Source organism: Magnolia sinica, chromosome 1 (assembly GCF_029962835.1).
Source record: "Magnolia sinica isolate HGM2019 chromosome 1, MsV1, whole genome shotgun sequence".
In the NCBI taxonomy this organism is placed as follows: domain Eukaryota; kingdom Viridiplantae; phylum Streptophyta; class Magnoliopsida; order Magnoliales; family Magnoliaceae; genus Magnolia; species Magnolia sinica.
In genome coordinates, this window is record NC_080573.1 from 58,835,508 (window position 1) to 58,853,354 (window position 17,847).

The 17,847-nt window shown below is 39.8% G+C and overlaps 1 protein-coding gene across 2 annotated transcripts in view; it reads right to left on the reverse strand.

Annotated features, from left to right (window-relative positions):
- LOC131250480 (probable potassium transporter 13) overlaps window positions 1–16,588 on the reverse strand; it is a 39,252-nt gene extending 22,664 nt beyond the window's left edge. The window contains exons 1-6 of one of the 2 annotated variants that reach the window (XM_058250806.1): window positions 16,255–16,588; window positions 14,007–14,241; window positions 13,650–13,898; window positions 5,068–5,118; window positions 4,476–4,736; window positions 4,343–4,395 (exon numbers count right to left, since the gene is read on the reverse strand). In XM_058250806.1, coding sequence (XP_058106789.1) covers window positions 4,343–4,395; window positions 4,476–4,736; window positions 5,068–5,118; window positions 13,650–13,898; window positions 14,007–14,241; window positions 16,255–16,299 — 894 coding nt within the window. In that variant the 5' untranslated portion in view covers window positions 16,300–16,588. The remainder of the gene's footprint in view (window positions 1–4,342; window positions 4,396–4,475; window positions 4,737–5,067; window positions 5,119–13,649; window positions 13,899–14,006; window positions 14,242–16,254) is intronic. The other variant, XM_058250807.1, reaches the window with a different exon arrangement.
- Between the last annotated feature and the right edge of the window lie 1,259 nt (window positions 16,589–17,847).

Here is a 17,847-nt window from a genome sequence, read left to right on the forward strand (position 1 = left end):
ACAAGGGGTGCCTACTTATAATAAAACCCTATACCCAAAACTCGCGCCATGTGCGCAACCTATTACTTAGAGACGAAATAATCAAAAATAACAACTAATCAAAGTAATCTAAACTGTCCATGATATTCCTAATAACAATAATAAGCAAAATCGAAAGTACAAGATTATTTAGAATAGTGGGCTACGAACATGAGAACCCATGGTGGAATTCACATGCCGATCGGGTCCACTTCAAGGAACCAAAACGCAGTCCTCTAACTAGAAGACCCTCCCTAGACGTCGTCATTTATCCAAATCGATGGTGGGGCCTTCCTCCTTGCGTACGTGCGTAGGGAGGCGTGCGTGTGCACGTGAATACACACTGGTTTAGAAACAATTACACAAAATTCGAGAATGATGTGCAAGATATTCAGGCTTTAGAACACACCAGTTTAGAAACAATTACACAAAATTTCACATCCCACACAAACAGTTCAAACACTCAATCAAGGGGAATCTCGTGCGGATCCAGGCCTACACATGCTAGGGCCGGATCAATCAAAATTATAGACCAAACAAGAATCAAAGAAGGGTAAATTCATCCACACATGCACAGAAATAATTCTCCCAATCCAAGGGATTCAGAAATTTCAATTCGGGGACCCTAAGGTTGAAGAAATGACATAAAATTGGGGATCTGAGTAATTGAGGATTAGGTTTAGGAATTTTGGGTGAAAGAGTGAACGAGAGGAAAGAGACAAACTAGAGAAGTACCGCACGTATAGATAGCAGCAATGGCCCAGACGCACGTGCGTGTAATCCCGACCGCACGTGTGTGGGGCCCACTATTCAAAAAAAGGCCACCTTGGCCCTGGTTAGCCAAGAATGGACTCCAAAACCGCCAAATCTCAACTCGATCCGACGGACGGTTTGTGCGTAATGCTTCGCCGAAGTTTCAGCCCTCCTGCAGGGCTAGACTCTGGAAATCTGCTGTAGAGAGAAAAACGCCTGCAAATATTGATGGATTTGCAGATGGAATGCTTGTAGGAGAAGAGAAATATAGATGGAAGAAGGTGGGGGCGAATCAGGATATGTGTGGCTTCACACCACGGTAATCAACCCTTCGAGGAAGGGAGGTTTCGCACCCAATTAAATCTCCACAACTCTAAAATTTAGATGAGCAGAAAAATGCAACAATTTTATTAATCTTCATTGATGCTCTTGAGGCCCATGACTTCGACACTCATGGAATCGAGTAACGCGACTCAACGACTCAATGCATCGGCAAGCTTATTCTCTACACCGGCCTTGTGCTTACGCACTAAAGTATACTCTTGAAAGAATTGAACCCACTTGGCATGCCTAGGGTTTAATTTCTTCTGAGAATTCAGATATCTCAAGGCCTCGTGATCTGAGAATAAGACGAACTCTTGCGGCAATAGGTAATGACATCAATGGCACAGTGATTGCACTACCGCACAGAACTTTTTGTCATAGGTGGAATATTTTTGTTTCGCCTCATTCAATTTCTTACTAAAAAAGGCGATAGGGTGCCCTTCTTGATTAAGTACTCCTCCTATACCGACTCCTGACACGTCATATGCGATTTCAAAAGCTTTTGAAAAATCCAAAAGTCGCGTAACTAGAGCTTCGATCATCTTGGCCTTTATCTCCTTGAAGGCCTTCAAGGCTGCCTTTGTCCATTGAAACTCTCCCTTTTTATGCAATCCGAGATGGGAGCCATAATGGAACTGAAACCTCGAATGAACCACCTATAGAAGGTGGCTAAGCTGTGAAAGTTGCGCGCCTCATGAATATTGCGGGTTTAGGCCAATTGATGATGGCCTTAACTTTCTCGGGATCCGCCAATACGCCCTCAACTGACACAATAAAACCTAAGAAGATAACACTACTAGATAAAAACACACACTTCTTTAGGTTGGCGTACAATTTCTTGGTCCTAAGGATCCCACAAACCTGCCTCAAATGGTTAAGGTATTGTTCCTTGGTCATGTTATAAATCAAGATATCATCAAAGTATATGACCAGGAAATTCCCCACGAAGGGGGTTCGGCCGAGGTCCTAAACCCATGAGATGTGGGGCCTAGGCTATAAGATAAAGGGATTAATTCGTCATACTCTAACGGTTTGAGTTTTAAAGCAAGTGGTTAATTGTCCTACATCATACTTACCCCATGAAAACAATGATACAACTCTAAACCTCAAAAATAGTGGAGGGAACCTATGCCCTTCGTGGCAAAATAGGCCCGCGAGAAGTGAAACAAAGAAAAAAAAAGGGAGAGGACTCTAAGAAACCAATGACAATGATATCATCTATAAAAGAATGATAAGACGGGGACTTTGAAAAAAAATAAAATAAAAAACAAAGACAAGTCTGGAAGACCACACTTGAAAGTTAAGCTCAAGTCAAATATTATTTAACTACTCAAACCAAGCATGATGGGCCTACTTAAGTCACAGATTGATTGATGCAAATGATGAACATGCTCTGAAAGAGAGGAATAACGAAAGCCTTGAGGTTATTCCATAGCCATCTTCATGAAGAATGCCATAAGAAAGGCATTCTTAACATCAAGTTGTCATATGGACCAACCTTAAAATATAACAACAGTGGTAACCTGAATGGTTGCAGGTTTTACCACAACTAAAGATCTCATTGAAATCAAGACCATGTTGCTTATCAGAGCCTTTGGCCATGAAAGAAGCTTCATAGCATTCAATAGAAACATCAGCATGACACTTAATTCGATAGACCCAAAAATGTTGAAGACCAGAAAACAGGACAGGTTGATTTGAGAAATAAATGATCACGACAGTGGATTTTTTGTAAAGAAAGATTGAGGTGTTTTAGGGAGATTTGGGAAGATGAATGTAACAATAGATTTTAGGGGTAACAGAAAAGAAAGAGGAACAAAAGAACCACGGGAATGAGATCCGTAGGCCACATGATCAGAGGACTGACACTGAGTGAAGAAAGCCACAAGATCAGGGGATTAGATCAGTGGGCCACCATAGTGAAGAAGAGAATTGGATAAGAAAACCAGCACTGATAAGTGATCAGGCATTCAAATATCTGGTGCTAGTGTCCAGATTCATCATCCCTGAGCAAACAATGAAGCCTCTAAATATGTTTCCCACCACAAACTGAATCTGAAAGTCAGTTTTCAAACTGGTTCCATCATCCCTCCACCCTACCCTATATTTCACAAGCCAACCCTATGCCCTCCTTATGCAATCTAATACAAATCTGAAGTGATTGGTCAATCAATTTTCTGATGCTAATAACCAGATTCATCACCCCTGCGCAAACAAGCAAACTGGTTCCATCATCCCTCCACCCTACCCTATCTTTCACAAGCCAACCCTATGCCCTCCTTATGCAATCTAATACAAATCTGAAGTGATTGGTCAATCAATTTTCAGATGCTAATAACCACATTCATCACCCCTGCGCAAACAAGCAAACTGAGTTTCCATCATCCCCCCACCCAACCCAACAATTCACAATCTAGCGACCCAAAACCAAAACCATTTAAAAATAAAATAAATACCACTCGCCTCCCTCACCCCATAATTTGTATCTACAATGTTCCAACAGTTCTTGTTGGGACCCTCAATTTGCTCAATCCCTCCTATCCAACTAGGAAACATCCCAAATAACCAAAATCTCTTACCTAAAAGATTTACTTTTTTCTGCTTCCTTGTGTCTTTTTCTTTCTTTCTTTTTTTTTTTTTTTCCTTTTTTCTTTTTTGGGAAATAGAATAATAGAGCTTACTGCTTTCTTCGTATAAGATAGATTTTACCAACCTGTATATAACATTTGCCCATATTTAACACACTGCAAGTGGGTTCTGTGAATTTTAATCACATTACCCACTTGCAGTGTGTAACCTGGAATTGGCCTATGAACCTCAAGTCCTAATCACTAAACATGAAACAACTTATCTTTTCTTCTTCTTTTTTTTAATTCTTTTCTTTTTTTCAAACATGAAACAACTTGTGTCACATGTTATGCACAAAATATGTTGTCTTAGCAGCGGGGGCCAGCCAACTCTCAAAAATACAGAAACAAGTGCAGCATTCAAGTAGTGCAAGGATTAACATAAATAATTTAACATTATGATGAATATTTAAGCATTGAAGATAACAGAGTGGCATTTTGCACAAGATTTTTTTTTCTTTTTTCTTTGGAGAGATGCATGCATTATGCAAGAATTCAAATATCATTACGAATCAAAAGTCACGATTTCACAAAAAGTCCACCAACAGCTCCAGGTACTTCCATAATTTTACTCTTTGCCTAAACAATCAGAAATTTTTAATAAAAGCAAGAAAACCTACCCTGATAGAAAGCTTAGAGAAGTGCCCAAGATCAGCAAACATAGCTTCTGCACCTGATAACAAAACCCACTTTATCAGTCCTAGTGAAAGAAGAGGCTTCAGAAAAGTTGCCAGAGAAGAAACAATAACCAACCTGTAATACATAGAACAATGCCTCCAAGTGATTTCCATCCATCCTTTCCAGCCTTTTTGAAAAAATTATATGCATAATAAGGTGACAGAGCCTTGACAATACTAGGGTTCCAGTGGATCATGTTGTAAATTCCTACCCCACTGATGCAGAGAAGCCAAGCTATCAAGATTGGAGCGAAAAGAAAGCCAACCCTGTGTGTTCCATAGTGTTGAAGAGCAAAGAGCCCCACTAAGATGACACAAGCTATGAATACCGTGTAATCTGCAGGCGTAGAAGTGTTTACATAATGTAATGATAAATAACGTAGAAGAAAATGGTAACATAATGATGAACATTTTTTTAAAATTTCAAAAACGTTCCATTTTGGTCTACCATTATAGAAAAAACACTTAAATGTCAAAAGAGACTTGTGGAAAGAAAAGTCATGGAGAATCAAGAACCCTTCATGAAAGTGTTCAAACGAATAGCATCACCACAAAGGAATCCATCTCTATTATAAATTAAAGTGGCTGACATTCATCCAAAATTGAGGGATTCTCATCATTTGCAATTTCTCTTCTTTGAAGAAAATGGAACTGTCAATATTACTTACTCTCGTGTAGTTGCGGGACCTTAATTTGGACGCCAGAAACTGCTGCAAGGACTGAAATAACAGCAGCAGAAAACACATTAAGTTAGTAAAATATTAATAGATTACTGGAACAGCTAAAATAACACAAACTTCACATTTTAGCAAATAAATGAAAATAACATGTTCAATCATTTCTAGTTACCCAGCCCCAAGTTCCTGGTAGCAAATAAATTCCACATTCTCTAAACAAGTGATTCAATGAAACTACACCCATAGAAAACGTGAAGCCTATCATGATTGATGCATTTCAGTGAGCAGGCTAATGAACATAATAGTTCCACCAGTAGGCCCCACCATGAATTAGCCAGAATAGCTAAAGAATTTTTTGATCAAGCAATCCAAACAAACCAAACTGAGCACTTTTGTTCATTAAATGAGCACGATTGCTGTGATTTTTGCAACCTGTTTTCAGTTAAATCCTCATACTTGTAAGCCCAAGTACCATACTGGCATCAAATGCAGCAAGGATTGAGTTCATTGGATCTTCAAAGCCCAAATTCTTAGGATATGGGTGTTCACTGTCACTTATGCACTGGTGTGCAGGTGTGCCAGAACTGGAATTGCGGGTCCAATTCAAACCGAACAACAATGACCTCAAGCGCCAAGATAGGCAAACACATAGGGGCTGTTTGATTTTCTAACCACAGTGGTAATTCAAGGTAAATACGTGTAAATAAGTAATTATGACTAATTTCAACTGTTTGAAATCTGTTACGAATTACATCTCAAAAACCGGTCACAAAAACCATGTTATTATCGATTTAAACTTGTGGGCCCCATCGTGATGTATGTGACTTATCCACACCATCCAACTTTTTTAACAGCACATTCTAGGGTATGCCTCAAAAAATGAGGCAAATCCCAAGGTCGAGTGGGCAACACCTTAAGAAACAGTGATTGTAAACACGTCAACCATGGAAAACTATTTTCACCCTAAGGCCTAAATTGATGTTTATTTTTCGTCATACCTGTTCATAAGGTCACAGAGCCATGGATAAAGGGATAACAAAAATATCAGCTTGATCCAAAACTTTTAGGGCCCACAAAAAGTTTTCAATGGTAGGAGCTCAAGTCCCATTGTTTCCTATGGTGTGGTCCACTTGAGCATTAGATTTGCCTCATTTTTCGGCTCATGCCCTAAAATGAGCTGGCTAAAGGGATGAACGGTGTGGATAAGACACGTATATCATGGTGGACCCCACAAATGTAATGGTTTTTTCCTTGGGTGACGTGAGAGTGCTATAAATGAAGGCGGCTGTCAATATCACCTTGAAAATGCAGCCAAAAATATAAAGGTAAATAATTATTACCCATTTACCTTGAATTACCACTATAATTAGAAAATCAAACAGTCCCGTAGTGTATGACCGAGATATAAAGAAATTGGTCACCTATTCAGCCACTCGCTCGATGTGTAAATTGGATCGGGCGATATTCAGAGGGTGGGGTTCGTCCTCTGATGATGGGTTACACATTTTCCCTCCGTTCGAAAGGACTTTCAATACAAAGGAAATGAAATGAGAAAGAAATCCTTACAGTCAGTCGCAAAGAACAGCTGAAGAACACCCTTCTGATGGACGAACCGAGTCTAGCGTGCGAGCGTAGACTTGAATTACAGCTAGAATTATTGGCTACTTGCTTACTGCTACGGATCACACTAAGGAATGTAAATCAGCAAGCTTGGAAAGTAAAGATTATATTAAGAAATGTAATTTTCTTAACAAGGAAAGTAACATATTACACTAAGGGATGTAAATCGACAAGATATTTTGAAAGATGATTGATTTGTTTGAGTTGGTGTGGGATGCATTTCCTTTGTTGCATTCCCCATATATTTATAGCTTTGATCCAACTATTCTGAATCCTTCCCATGTTCTAACAGTTACTATAACCGCTCTCCACTGCTTGAATTCTTTTGCTTCTCCATTTGCCACCTGTCTTGTAACCGTTTAGCATTACTGCCTTCTGGAGATTTCCTTGCCACCTGTTCCAGTAACTGCTCCAGGCCTCCTTGCTGACTTGACCGCCTTAGTAGTACACGACATCATCTGATACGTCCTGGCTTCATTTATCGAGAAATCTCCTTCGTAAATATCTACAGATCTCTGAGCGCACCATGCATATCCATATATATCACACGTAACTCCCTCTAATTGGTCATAACAGGGTACGGCAGTAATGGGGACAAACATAGCCCCCCACGTCGATATACCTCTGACAGAGAAGTGACAACGACCTAATACCTCCATTAATGACGCATTTAATGTGTACACGCATCACTCAAGCAATAACCACCGTCGGCCGACTCCTCGTAACGTGTTAGCATTGGTCGCGTTTAAACAAGGCATCAAAGGAACCCTATTTTCACGCGTGTCTTCATATCGATCCTGACAAAACCAAAATGATGGTATAATAAATGCTCTTGTCCTTCGACCGATATAAGCGCCGTTTCGAAACTACTTCTCTCCACGCTCTCATTTCCTTCCTGTTCCAAACTTTCTTCCCAAAAGCTTGCTTTCTTTCTCTGATCTCCAATGGCTGCCTCTTCCTCATCCGCTCCTCCTTCCTTTGACCAATTGGACATAATAGCCGTGATGGATGTTCTTGGGGACAAGTACATCAAGAAGACAGTATTCAAATCACATCTAGGAGATTAACCTTGTTTAGGTCCTGCATTCTCTACTGCAACAGAGGTGAAAGAAGTTCAAGCGTTGGATCCATTCTTTCCAATCTGTCCTGGAGAAAGTTTGTTGATCCAGTCTAGATCCATTCCCGATACTGCAAATGCCTTGAAGAGCCTAAGGACATGGCCGAAGCCTCTCCAGGATTGGGAATCTTGGTTTGTCCGTGTATCATCGCAACACGAGGATACCTGGAGAAGATCCGGCCTTAAGGACAAAGGATATACTGGCTTCACACCCTCTAGGCTTCTATCCAAAGATCTAGCCTTCACAACGATGAAGGAAGAAGAAAGGAACTCCCACGAGGCCTCCTCAGAATTTTCTCCAAATTCACAATTAGGGTTGGATGTCCCCTCCCATCTTGCTTTATTTTATAGCAAAAATTTGTTGAAATGACAATTCTACCCATTTAGTAACAAAAGCAAAATAACAATTATGTCCTAAAAAGTAAAAAGTCTAATCAACCCTCCCAAAATATCTTCTGTAGCAAATAAATGTCCACTATTCAATCACAAACTAAAATGTACATATCATAAAGTAACATAAAAGAACTAACTGACAAAATGGTCCAACATAATCCAACCATCGAATGGCCCCATGATGGGACACAAGATGATCCAATGGATGGACAATCATATAGACCATGATCAACGGTGAGATGATCTTCAAATATGATCCATGTCATCTATGCTTTTCTAATGCTCGCCGATGACCATTGGTGATCACCATTAGTCACCTAGCCAAAGTGAAAGTGTCAATGTAGCCTGTCAACGCCTACGTCTCTAATATGTACGGAGTGGTGGTGTGATGTCCGCATCACACTACTTCGACCGTGTTTACTACCAATTGTTCATCAGGAACAGGGACCCTTCAAAAAGGTCGGGGCATGCTTGCTTCTGGTCGAGGAAGTTTTGTTTCCCTTCTCGTTGCAGTTTGTTGTCTATGCCATCGACGCTTTTGAGTCCTCGTCAGTGCTTCCGATATTGCTAGAAACTTTGGGTGAGTGACTCATTTCCATACCCCTTCATGTATGGTAGAAGGTTTGACCATCCTTGGGAAAGGTGGATCCCATTGTGAACGGCGACTGGAGGCCGATAGCGGTGGATGGCAACGGTTGAGGCCATTATGACAATGCTTATCTCCCCTCCTAGGAGCTTCCTCCGACCAGGATGCAATCTCCCGCTCACATCGATCGCAGATTCGAGGACCTTAATAAGTACTTCTGATGGTCATTAACCGATCATCTCGGGGATGAGGAACCCATCGGCGCCCTTGCATGGGTCGACCAGGCATTCTTTATTAACCATCTTGGCCGACATCGATCTTCGGTTGCGGCTGGTTCCTCGAATTAGCACTGACCATGTTCACTTCCATGTTAGATGGGAATGGGTCAGTGTCAATCAGCATTGCCTCTTCGCCCTTTTCCGAACATTTCAATAGCCCGCGATCGAAGTGGTCCTGAATGACATTCTTGAACATAACACGCTTGTTAGTTGAGTGGGACCGAGTTCCATGCCATTTGTAGTACTCAGTCTTTTGTAATTCATCGGCTGAAGGTATCTTATAATTCATAAGAATTTTTAATGAATTTTTCGGCCAACAAAATATTGAATATGTCCTCGGCTCGGGTGATATCAAAAGTGTACACCTTCTAAGCCTTTTTGTGTGGTTTGAGCAGTCGACTCTGCTTTGACCAATGTCGAACATACTAATTGCTTCTTAGCCACTACTTCAGCAATTGCAATCTCGTAATTAGGGTCCTTGTAATACGTTCCTAACAACGAGTTCTTCTGCCTAGCCCTTTCTTATCAGAGCTCCTCGTAACGAGAGACCTTCTTAGTTAGGTCATATAAATCAACAAACTCCATACCTATGAATTTCTTACAGAGCTTATATTCCAGTCCGTCTTGTCCAAGTTACACAAATTTGGCCTCAGACATAACAACGTTACAGCAGCTCATCTCTTGCTTGAACCACGTAATATAGCTCTCGCATGACTCCCTAGGCAGTTGTCGGAATTGCGCGAGATCGGCCATGGTAATCTCTCTGTTCCTAGAAAAGAACTGAACATGGAATTTCTCTTCCAACTCTTGCCAAATGTGTACTGAGTCTGGCAGTAAGTTTGAGTAGCAAGTAAAGGTTGTTGCAGTCAATGAGTGACCGAATAATTGTTGTTAGCCAATTCGCCACACTACGTCGTGAACAGGCCAACATGCTCAATAGTCGACTAACCAAGTTCACCCGAGAACAAGGCGAAATCCGTTCGATAATTTCTCAGCAAAGGATGTTGTCGATCTACCCACTCGAGGTATGGCTTGTGATACATGGGGATAGTGTTGCGAATGAGCACTTGGCCAGCAACTTCTTGGACAATTTATATTATCCGATCGCAATCCATCCTCTGAGGCTCTAGGGCTAGTGGGTGATCCGAACCAAACCAGTTAAGATTATCTTGGAATCTAAGGCCCTGTTATGGATTGAACCCACCTGGCGGTCCATGATTCCTATTTTCAGGCGCAAAATTACTGATCTCCCACTCAGGTCGCCTAACTTCCATAGGAGGTGGTGCATTTCTTACCTCCGGGGGAGGCACCGGGGTTGGGTTATGTTGTAGAGGCAACATAGGCAATAAAGGGACCGCGTTGCGGACCGAGCTTCCATCGGCATTGTATTGTGTTGCCGATAGTGTTTGTTCCTTCATCATAGCCACCAGTCGTTGCATGGCTTCAATTTGGATAGCCATGTACCGATTGGTGCTCTCAGCCTGAATACGGAATTATTCCCCTTAGGCTCTTTCGTATTCTTGCATCATCTGAATGCTCATTTGAACATCTCGAAGTACAACGGCTACATCATCTGGAAGAACGGTTTAAGACGTGACGTGGACAACCCCGCTGAGTCTTTAGTCGGGTTATTATTCAGATTTAACGCCTTAGGGGGTGCAGTGACCAGCACATCCTTTGCTAGAGGTGGTGCAGTTGGTGTAGAGGGCTCAACCAAGGCAATACGGGCACTCCTATGCATTATCGGCAATATCATACCGGTATCTTAGAGACAGGGTCCGACCGAGAGTGCCAGAAAATTGTTCACTGTTGTTTCTGCACTGGTGTGCGGGCATGCTAGAACTGAAATTGCGGCTCCAATTCGAACGGAACAACAATGACCCCAAGCGCCAAGATAGAAAGACACGTAGTATATAACCGAGATCTTAAGAGATCGGTCACCTATTTAGCCACTCACTCAATGTGTAAATTGGATCAGGCGATATTTAGAATGTAGGATTCGTCCTTTGATGATGGGTTACACCTTTGCCTTCTATTCGAAAGGACTTTTTAATACAGTGAAAATGAAATGAGAAAGAAATCATTACAGTCAGTCATGAAGAACAGCTAAAGAACACCTTTCTGATGGACGAACCGATTCTAGTGTGAGAGCGTAGACTCAAATTACAGCTAGAATTACTGGCTACTTGGTTACTGCTACAGATTACACTAAGGAATGTAAATCAGCAAGCTTGGAAAGTAAAGATTACACTAAGAAATGTAATTTGCTTAATAAGTAACAGATTACACTAAGGAATGTAAATCGATAGTTTGAAAGATAGATTGATTTGTTTGGGTTGGTGTGAGATGCATTTCCTTTGTTGCATTCCCCTTCTATTTATAGCTTTGATCCAACTATTATGGATCCTTCCCATGTTCTGACGGTTACCATTACCGCTCTCCACTACTTGAATTCCTTTGCTTCTCCCTTTGTCACCTGTCCTGTAACCATTTAGCACTATTGCCTTTTGGAGATTTCCTTGCTACATGTCCCAATAACTACTATAGGCCTTCTTGCTGACTTGACTGCATTCCACTCGACCACCTTAGTAGTACATGGCACCATATGATACGTCCTGGCTTCATTTATCAAGAAATATCCTCCATACATACCTACAGATCTCTAAGCGCACCATGCGTATCCATACGGATCACACGTAACTCCTCCTGATTGGTCGTAACAGGGTACGGCAGTAATGGGGACGAACTATGGGTGGCTAAGGATACTCGATAGCATAATCATGTTAGATACTTCCCTAACAATACAGTCAGTTGAATTTGTTGTCAAAGTGATAATATTCGTTATAAATTCTAATAACTAACAACCAAGAGTTTAAATCCCAATAATTCTGGATTTTAGGTCTTGGGGGGAGGGATCCATATCCTTACCATAAGCAAAGTATATCCTAGTATCTAACATAGTTACTCCGGTTTTTTGGAGTATCCAGGAATCAGAGGTTAGCATCATTAGATCAATGTGGCTTCAGCGATGTGGCTGATCCTTGTCATAATCATTATTGTATCGTAAATCGTAATTGGGGTTGAATTATATCAGATCACAAATCGTATCGTAAATCATAATATTTTTTATTCCTTAAATTTTTGAAAAAATATAAATAAAATAGAAAAAAAAAATTTAAAAACTCAACAATCATCCTTTGGACATCAATATGCACAAGTAATACCATGTCATTATAGTGTTAAAGGATTCTTATCTTTCCTTTTTTCGTCTTTTAAGAATTTTTTTTCTTAAAAAACATAAAAGGATCCTTTAGTAATTTATGCTCTTGTTACCTTTCTTGAATGTAGAATCACATTGTAAAAGCAGCATTTGATTCTATAATCAATGAAAAAAGATATTTTGATTTCTGACCATCATTCCACAATACAAAAGTCAACATTATTGTAACCATCCATAAAAACATTCCAAAAAGTCATACATTAATTTGGTTTTTCGACCAATTAACAAGTAAGAAATCATTAAAATAAAATAATAATAAAAACCTCTACGATTTAACGTTTAAGAGAATACATATCATTTAATCTCTTATAAAGAACAAAATAAAATAATTTACATTTTCTAAATGATTTTTTTAAGGTTTTTTTTTTTTTTTTTTCAATGATTCTTAAAGCCCCACCAATTTAAAACATAAAATGAAAGCCAAGTGAAGCATAAAATAAAAGAGAACAAATATAATTTGAATCGTAAATCAGGATTTGAATCGTTAAATGTGGGATTCATGTAAAAGGGGATTCAAAGGTGAGATTCAAATCATTTTGCTTAAGATTCAACTCAAATCGTAAATCATTAATCATAAACTGGTTGGGGCCATAAGCAAAGTACTCCAGTTTTTTGGAGGATCCGAAAATCATAGGTTAGCATCATCAGATCAATGTGGTTTCAGCGACATGGCTAATCCATAGTTGGGCCCAGTTGATGAATATCCTGCATTGTGATCAGGCTGCAGAAATGCATCAAATCATAAGGCAACCATTCTTGGTTTTCTTAGTGAGCTTAGACTCACAACATCCTCCAACAACTATAAAACATAGGCAAATTTCCACACATAACATAAGAGGAATTGCCAACACCAACACTAAAGATAGGTTTTAGGTCGTCTTAGAACTCAACGAAGGAACTCTTGGATCCTGATGCATTAGGGCATTGATAGTTTCATGATGTGCCTATTTCGTAAAAATGGGCCTAAGGTACGGCAATTTTAAAAGTGGATCTGATGGATGAAATATGGATGAAAGATGACCCATCCTCACATGGGAAGATCCTATGCATCTATTTTTGGCCTTTTCCAGGCTATTGCTATTTTTTGTCAACCATCTATTTGTACACCACTTACCGGATTTTAGAACATCCCCATTCATGGTGGGGTCAATTAGTTCAACTGTTTAGATTACCAAGCCATGAGCCCACTTGTGCACAATGGCCACATCATGACACTATTTATGACATGATACATCAGATCCGTCCGATTCCTCCTCAATGAGACTGGCTGACTGGTTCATGTAACAAAAGAAGCCATACCCGACATTGCAGGGGTTAGGACCCCATCACTGATAACCATACTCGTCCCCAAAAGTACAACTAGAAGTAGTATGATGCGAGAACTCCGGTGCTTCTCAAAGAACTCCTTTAGTAGAGTACTGGTTCTTGTTTCCTTAGAGGAACTTCCTGAGTTGTAAGCAGAAAGCTGCTCCTGTGCGGCATTGGCAGTGTTCAAAAGGCTCATTTTTGAGTTTCGGCAGAGCAGCGAATACAAAGCAAATGTTCCACCTGTAAATGGTCAATCTCCATCAGTTACATGAAGAATTCAATCAATTCAGGCCCGATCAAAAGGGGAAAAAAATAAAGAAAAAATTTTATATGGATTTTGGTAAGCACCTTCCCCATTGTCATCTGCTCCTAATACAAGTATAATGTACTTGCAAAGAGGGACAAGAGTCAGAGTCCAGAAAACCAGAGAAAGGACACCAAGGATGATATCATCATAATTCTCATGATCCTTCAACTTTCCAGAGAAGGAGCTCTTGAAGACATAGATGGGGGAAGTGCTTAGGTCCCCATAAACAACTCCAAAGCTCTGATAAGCCAGACAAAGAGTTGTCCTGTATGTTTTCTGCCAGTGAAGCCACAGATGAGATACATCAGATGAGGAAAATAGAAACAATAAAGGAAAGAGAACTCAGCACAAGAAGAAAATCCTCAAATAATAGAGATACCACCCTCGATTACAATAGCAACACTAATATCCAACCAGGAGAATTTTAAAGATTTCACATGGGTATACAAACGACATCGAAGGTTCAAATGGAAATGTGTGAAAGGTTAATAGGTACAATTGGAGTTCTACACATTACGCGCAGTATCAAAATTGCAATTCACAAGGGCACATGATAAAGGAGTGAAGAATAAAACCCACAAGAGAGAGAAAGTTGTCGAGGTACAATTTAAGAAAATCATGCAGAGAAGGCAATACATGATAAAAGAAGTCCACTGATGTGTAAAATGATTAAGGAAATTCGGCTTCATTAGTAGCCACAAAATAAGCAAATAAAACTTAAATCAAATGAAATATACATGGTAGAAACATCTATTTATTCAAATTACACATTAGCAGGACTAATCTTATAAATTACAATGAAAATTGTTCAAATAAGAAAATTAATAATAAACTCTAGAACATGCAAAAAAAAAAAAAGCAGCCTCTAATAGATTGAATTGCATTTAATAATACAAGCAGAAATAAGACATCTTTAAAAACAATAGCATGCACCCAAGTATGCATATAACTATGAAAAGAGAATAGCGAATCATATTCCTTCTACCAATATTAGAAACAGACAAAACCAAAACAAGCATACAAAACCCAAACAAGAATGAATTTAAATTACATGAACTTAGACAGAACAACCTCACAAAATTAAATAATGATGACAACTGTTCTGAGAAACAATGTGATGGTTCATGCTACAGCATAGAAAAGAACATTGAATCTATTGAAAATGATTCATCAAAAGAAGAAAATGAAGAGGGGCTATGTGATCACCAGAGTTAACAAGTGGGGCCCACTGTTCTTTGAATCATTGATATGATGGATCCCACAGGTCTCCATCCAGACAATTGATCTGATGAGCTCCTCCGTGGGCATAACATGCCCAGAAATACTCTGATGGGTCATTTGCCATGTGTTTTTCTTTCAAAAGGCCACCAGTCCAAAGGCCAGGAAATGTACCATCAGAAAAGACTGTTGATGCATGGCCAACCAGGACAAGACCCATCAGAACAATGGACTGATAAGTGGAAAGGGGGGGGGTTGATGTACAGCTAGATGGAAAGCTAAAAGAAAAAAGAAATACATTCGAATTGAATGGAAAACAAGCAATTAGATTAGAAACAGGAAAGCTTGGGAAAAAATCACAAATAACCATAAAATTCCAAAGATAACTGAAACCCACAACCGTTGTAGGAAAATTCAACATACAGAACTTCTTGAAAAGCATTTTCACTTGAAACTCTAATGGATGAAACAAATAGGTTGTACTGTACATCGATTGTTATGTGATCGGTCCTGAATTTCAAAACAATAAGGAGATCACATTGTCCCAAGCATGATTAGAAACAAATCAAACAAAATCTAATCTAATAAAGCCAAATAAAGAAAAGGATCAGTTCCAAAATAGATACATCACAGTTAGATATTCAGTGAGAAATCATATATTATTTTTTTTAATCCTTCTTTAAATTTCATCAAAACTTCACTGCAGAATTTCTAGCAAAAGCAAACAGAAACTGAAATCCTTCATGGTGAAATCCACAATTCATACAAAGAATCCACGGAAAAGAATTCATAGAAAGTGAAACCCATTGAAAGAAGCAGAATTTTGATGTAAAACCATTTAAAGAACCAAAGTCCACCAAAGATGGCAGAAAAATAGTAAAACATTGCCGAAATACAAGCAAAATGCACAAAAATAACAAGAAAAGGAGACTAAGACCCCCGAGGAACTTCAAAGGAAGTGAATTTCTACTCCAAAACCAGCAAAATCCATGAAACCGCCAATGCTTTTGAAGAAATATATCAATCGGAAGCAGTTCCAGAGCACAGTCCCTAAACCAAGAGAGAACTCACCAGGAACCGTGAATCACGAGATCTGGAACCGGATTCGAGATCCATTGCTCGAAACCCTATACCTAGCCACTCCGCCCGGAATATCAAGAGTGTTTTCGCTCCAGAAGATCAGCGGCTGCGATTTGTCGAAATCTAAAAATATCCGGAAGGACGTAACGGAGATCTCGAAATTCCTGTTTTGATGCTCTGAAATTCCCAGTCATTAATGGCAGAAGAGAGAGAGAGGAGGGGATTGCCGTTAATAAGACAGCGTGTCAAAGAAGGAAACGTGAGAGGATTGATTTTTCTGAGGGCGCCAAAAGAGTCTCTCTTCGCCTTTTATAATAGACCTTCTCTTTCTTTTTCAACTTTTTATTTTTATTTTCCTTTTTTTCTTTTATATTTGCTTCTTTTCAACGTTTCAGGCACGAGGCAACCGATTAGTCTAAAGGTCCGAAAAGGACTCTTGCCTACACGGCCGAAACTCGTGAGACCGCCATGACGTATGTACGTGTTGGACGCCGATTGCGCACGAGCTACTTACATAGCTTATGAGTAAACTCTGTAAGGTCTACCCGTTATGTGTGAGCCGTCCATCCGTTTTTCTGGATACTTATATATTTTAGAGTATATCCAGATCACAAGTGAACCATGGCGCTGGAAATAACAGGGATAATGACGTCAATCACTGAAACCTTCCTAAAGTCTTTATTTGTCATCTTACTACGTTTATAATGTCACATGGACATGGACATGAACAAAGGTAAAACATAAAGATTGGCTTGGTTCAAAACTTTCGTACCCTCCTATGAGTTTGTGATAATGGGTGTTCAATTTACAATTCTTTCCCATGGTGTGGCCGACTTAAGCTTTATACCTACTTCAATTTTAGAATACTATTTTAAAATGAGCTGATAAAATAGGTGAACGGTGTAAATTGAAAATTCAAGTAGATAACGCTCCAAGAGAAGTAGGGCTAAACCATTATGCAAACTTTCTCGCAACATAACATATCATAAGCCTCACTGCAATGCTCGTTTCAAATTCACTTGATCAGTTCATTTTACCTGCTCATCTTAGCATGAGAGCCCAAAAAGGTTTAGCGTCTATGTGAACCATGCTTAGAGCTAGGCATCGGAACAAGTCGACTCGGATTAGGTCCAACTCGACTCGGTCCGAGTTTTGAATAATCTAACCTGAGCTCGGTCCGATCCGGTACCAAGTCAGGGTCATCTGACTCAATCCGATCCTAACTCATACTGGGCTTAACCAATCCGAGTCTGACTCGGTCAGGAAAACCGAGTCGAATCAGATTTGGCCAGGTTTGGTTCGGTTGTGCACTTGTGGGATTTTGTAAGGGTTTGTGAAGGGATTCTGACCATTCACGAGGTGGGGCCCACAATTTCTTGTATTGTGGTATCCTCAGGCAGGGGAGTTATGCAGGCCTCCATTTTAGTGTACCTGCAGCAACATTCCAAACGATTCTAACTCACTGCGATGAGAAATGACAATTCCAATGAAGAGAGGTTGAAGATGTGATTGGAAACACATGTGCTAGAAGTACCTAGCCATTCATCAAGTGGGTCACACCGCAAATGTGTCATGTCCCATAAA